The sequence below is a fragment of the Nannobrachium achirus genome, assembly GCF_963921795.1.
Source record: "Nannobrachium achirus genome assembly, chromosome: 15".
Taxonomy (NCBI): domain Eukaryota; kingdom Metazoa; phylum Chordata; class Actinopteri; order Myctophiformes; family Myctophidae; genus Nannobrachium; species Nannobrachium achirus.
Genome location: NC_137822.1, coordinates 47,235,562 through 47,238,999, shown reverse-complemented (window position 1 = coordinate 47,238,999; position 3,438 = coordinate 47,235,562). Strand labels below are relative to the sequence as shown.

The following is a 3,438-nucleotide window of genomic DNA, read 5'->3' as shown; positions in this document are numbered from 1 at the left end:
AAAATGCATTATGTTCTTATGTTAACTTTATGAACTTAAATACAAATACATTGGGCATAAAAAAAGGACTAGTACTAGCCACAAAGCTACTAATATAGACTGAGGTAATTAAAGCGGGTCATGTTTGCATGTTTGGAATTGTAACCCTTTTTAGTTTCCACCACTTCCAATTTCACTTGTTTATCCTGTATCCTGTTTTATAGTTCTCTCACCAGATTGGATGCATTCGGTATCCCGACGTGAAAGAAGTATTCTGTGTTTACCAAAGAGCTGGAAAGACAGGGGAGAGACTTATGTTACTGAACAGACACTCTATATCAGGGGTGGGCAACTTTGATGTTGGAGAGGGCCACTATATTTCCACCTTCACTCCAGAGGGCCACATTGCATATTGCTACGTCCTAATTTGTCATTCTAGTATCTCATACAAAAGAAGCAAAAATAGGTGATCTACAAGCTCAAAACGCATCGCAGTTGAATTGGAATCGTGAATACTTTTTTGTTATTTTTTAATTGGAATCCTGAAATGTTACATCTTGATTTTATTTCAAACGCATTTAGTTATATACTCATGTTAAATGTATGAACTTAAATACAAATACATTGGACACTAGACACTATACTACGTAGTCATTAAGCTACTAATATAGACTGACGGAATTAAAGCAGGTCATGTTTGGAATTGACACAGCTGAAATCAATAATATATCAGTATTCCGGTATTAACCTGCGGGCCGCATTAAGCGAAGGTGGGGGCCGCATGTGGCCCCCGGGTCGCCAGTTGCCCATGTATGCTCTATAGCAATGATTACTATCACAATACAGAGATATTTAACACTTCTTCTTTTAACCAGAAATATCACGGCACATTTTAAAGGTAATGCTGTGTGTAGCATGTGAGCGTTCAATAGAAACATTTCTTTCACTGTTTTCTTCTTTTTCTTGAAAAACCTGACAGGAATCATGAAGTATACACGAGCAAGGCGGTGTTTTTACCAACCTCGACACAAAACGGCCACAAATATAAAATACACAATCCTGTCAAAATGAACCGGTTCAACCTTAACCTGTCAAAATGAACCGGTTCAACCATAACCTCGCGTCACCAAGAAACAATGAAAAGAAACGGTGGTTTGCGTTTGGCGTCGCATTGCTTTCATTCACCACACGTCATGCGAATCAATTGGTTTAGTCTCGTGAGTCGCGCTACGAGCGCCCAAAATGACACAGATCCCAGGATAAGGAAATATTAGCGGACCTGAAAACAACTTATTCTGGTGTTTTTGTTTCTACGTCAGTGAAATTCTCAAAGTACGGTGCAAGCTTGTACATCTGCTATGTAAGAAAATGTAGAATCATTTTGTCATTTTTTAACAGAAATCTTCTCTTCTGGAGGTTCGGTCCCCTGGCACTAAACATTATCAGATGGGGGTCCACGGCCAAATACATATCACTTCGGTGGTCCTTGACTTGGTTTGAGAACTACTACTGCCTTCACTACTAACTAACTGTCTAACTCTGAGAGTTATATGGCGGTACTTGAAATTAAACTATATTAAACAAGTTATTAAAGTTAAACAAAAAACTTTGTCAGATGGGGGTCTATTCAGGGGTCCTTGACTTGAAAAGGTTTGAGAACCGTTTGTACTGCCTTTACAGGGTCTGTAACTCTGAGAGTTATATGGCGGTACTTGAAATTAAAACAGTAAAAAGAAAATGTTTGAAAACCTCTGGTCTATTATGAAACATGTCATGCTCTCCTATATCGTTCTGCCTGTCTAGAATCCTCTCTGCGTGGCTCTTAGTCTCCCCAAAGCCCTCCTTAAGTTCTCACGCTTTTAAAGTGCCTTCAGTCCCATCCACACGCTGTGGTCTGTCTGTTCAGTGCAGCTACAGTATAATAAACGTTACGCCGCGGTTGTGAGGTGAACAAAACGGCTACAGAGATCACGTAATCACGTTGTATAGGGTCGCCGCCTTAAGCGCAGATACATGCTCCTTCCGAACGTTTTCTTTTTTTTTCGGAAAAGGAGGACGATATGACTACAAATCGGCGTAATTCCGAACTTCCGATGGCCCGGCCTCAGAACTTTTCTCTCAGAACTCTCCGACTCTGAAATATCCGAGTCCGTTTTTTTTTTTTTTTTTTATGTTTTGATCCGATGTCCGGAAAGGAGCATGCATTTTGTCTTTTAGTCTGGTAGAAAACGTGATAACTGGAATTTTTAAAGGGAAAAAAAGGATGTTATTTGTATATCGTTCAGTGATATCTCTTCACATTTGGGGTGTTCTCATGAGTGCTCCTCGGCGCTGCCGCTGAAGGAACGGCTGCGGATGTGGTTTCTCAACTGTTCTATCAGCTCTGGGTTCTGCTGCTGGATCTGCTGGGCAAACTGTTGGCCTCTGGGAGAGAGTGAGAGAGAGACAGAGAGAGAGACAGAGAGATACAGAGAAGCCAGACAGAGAGAGAGAGAGAGAGAGAAAGGTTCAACTTGGTGTCTGTTTTGGCCATGTGATATAGGGCAGTGGTTCCCTGGTAAATCTAAGCAAATATTGGTTTAACAAAACTGCAGAAAAAAGTATATAAATAAGACTTAAGGCCCTTTTCCACTGGCAGCGATAACGATGACGATAACGATTTAAAAAAGTGGGTTTTCAATTGAAGTGGATCGGCAGCATCCACCCAACACCGATACAGACAACGATAGCCGACAACTACATCGTTAGGATCAACAACGATGTGGTTAACACTTATGTTGCAATGATTTTTTCTCTTCAATGTCTCGCGTTGCCATGGTTACCATAGACTTCCATGTAATTGTGCAATTGTGTAAAAAGTGCACGCCCATGCCTAGATGATGCACCACGTGTGTAGATGCTGTTCACAGCTTTCAAACAAAAAAATCCGCTTGGAAATCCGTTCAGGCATTCATGATTTATGGGCCATTATGTTTTCTTCAGATGTAAACAAACATGGCTGCCATGTTTGAAAGAATGGGTTGGTATGGGGGTTAAACATGCAATTTCGCGATCGCGATCATGCCTAATACATTTCTGGAGGTCCCAAATTTTTTTTTGAAAAATCTTTTTTTGAAAAAAAAAAAAAATTTTTTTTTTCAAAAACGGCCCAAACTCGGGAAACTCGGGGTTGGCACAGCGTTGGTATCAATACAAACTCGGGAAACTCGGGGTTGGCACCAGATGTGTTTTAAGATCACAGTGATATGGAACTGTGTCTCTGACAAACAGCTCGAGGTGCGCTCTGCGCGATCAGCGGCTGTTAATTGGCGCCTCTTCACATTGATGTCCGATAACTTTATCGGACATCAATGTGAAGGCATAATTATCGCTGTGATATTTTATGGCTATCGTCATCGTTATCGCTGCCGATGGAAAAGGGCCTTAAGTGTAGTAGTTCCTCTACTCACGCTTCAATCA

At 41.0% G+C, this 3,438-nt stretch overlaps 1 protein-coding gene across 1 annotated transcript in view; it reads right to left on the bottom strand.

Annotated features, from left to right (window-relative positions):
- Window positions 1–636: 636 nt before the first annotated feature.
- sgtb (small glutamine rich tetratricopeptide repeat co-chaperone beta) overlaps window positions 637–3,438 on the bottom strand; it is a 19,373-nt gene continuing 16,571 nt past the window's right edge. Inside the window, exons 10-11 of the mRNA XM_080743798.1 lie at window positions 3,429–3,438; window positions 637–2,403 (exon numbers count right to left, since the gene is read on the bottom strand). The exon at window positions 3,429–3,438 is cut by the window's right edge and continues 74 nt beyond it. Coding sequence (XP_080599924.1) covers window positions 2,292–2,403; window positions 3,429–3,438 — 122 coding nt within the window. The 3' untranslated portion in view covers window positions 637–2,291. The remainder of the gene's footprint in view (window positions 2,404–3,428) is intronic.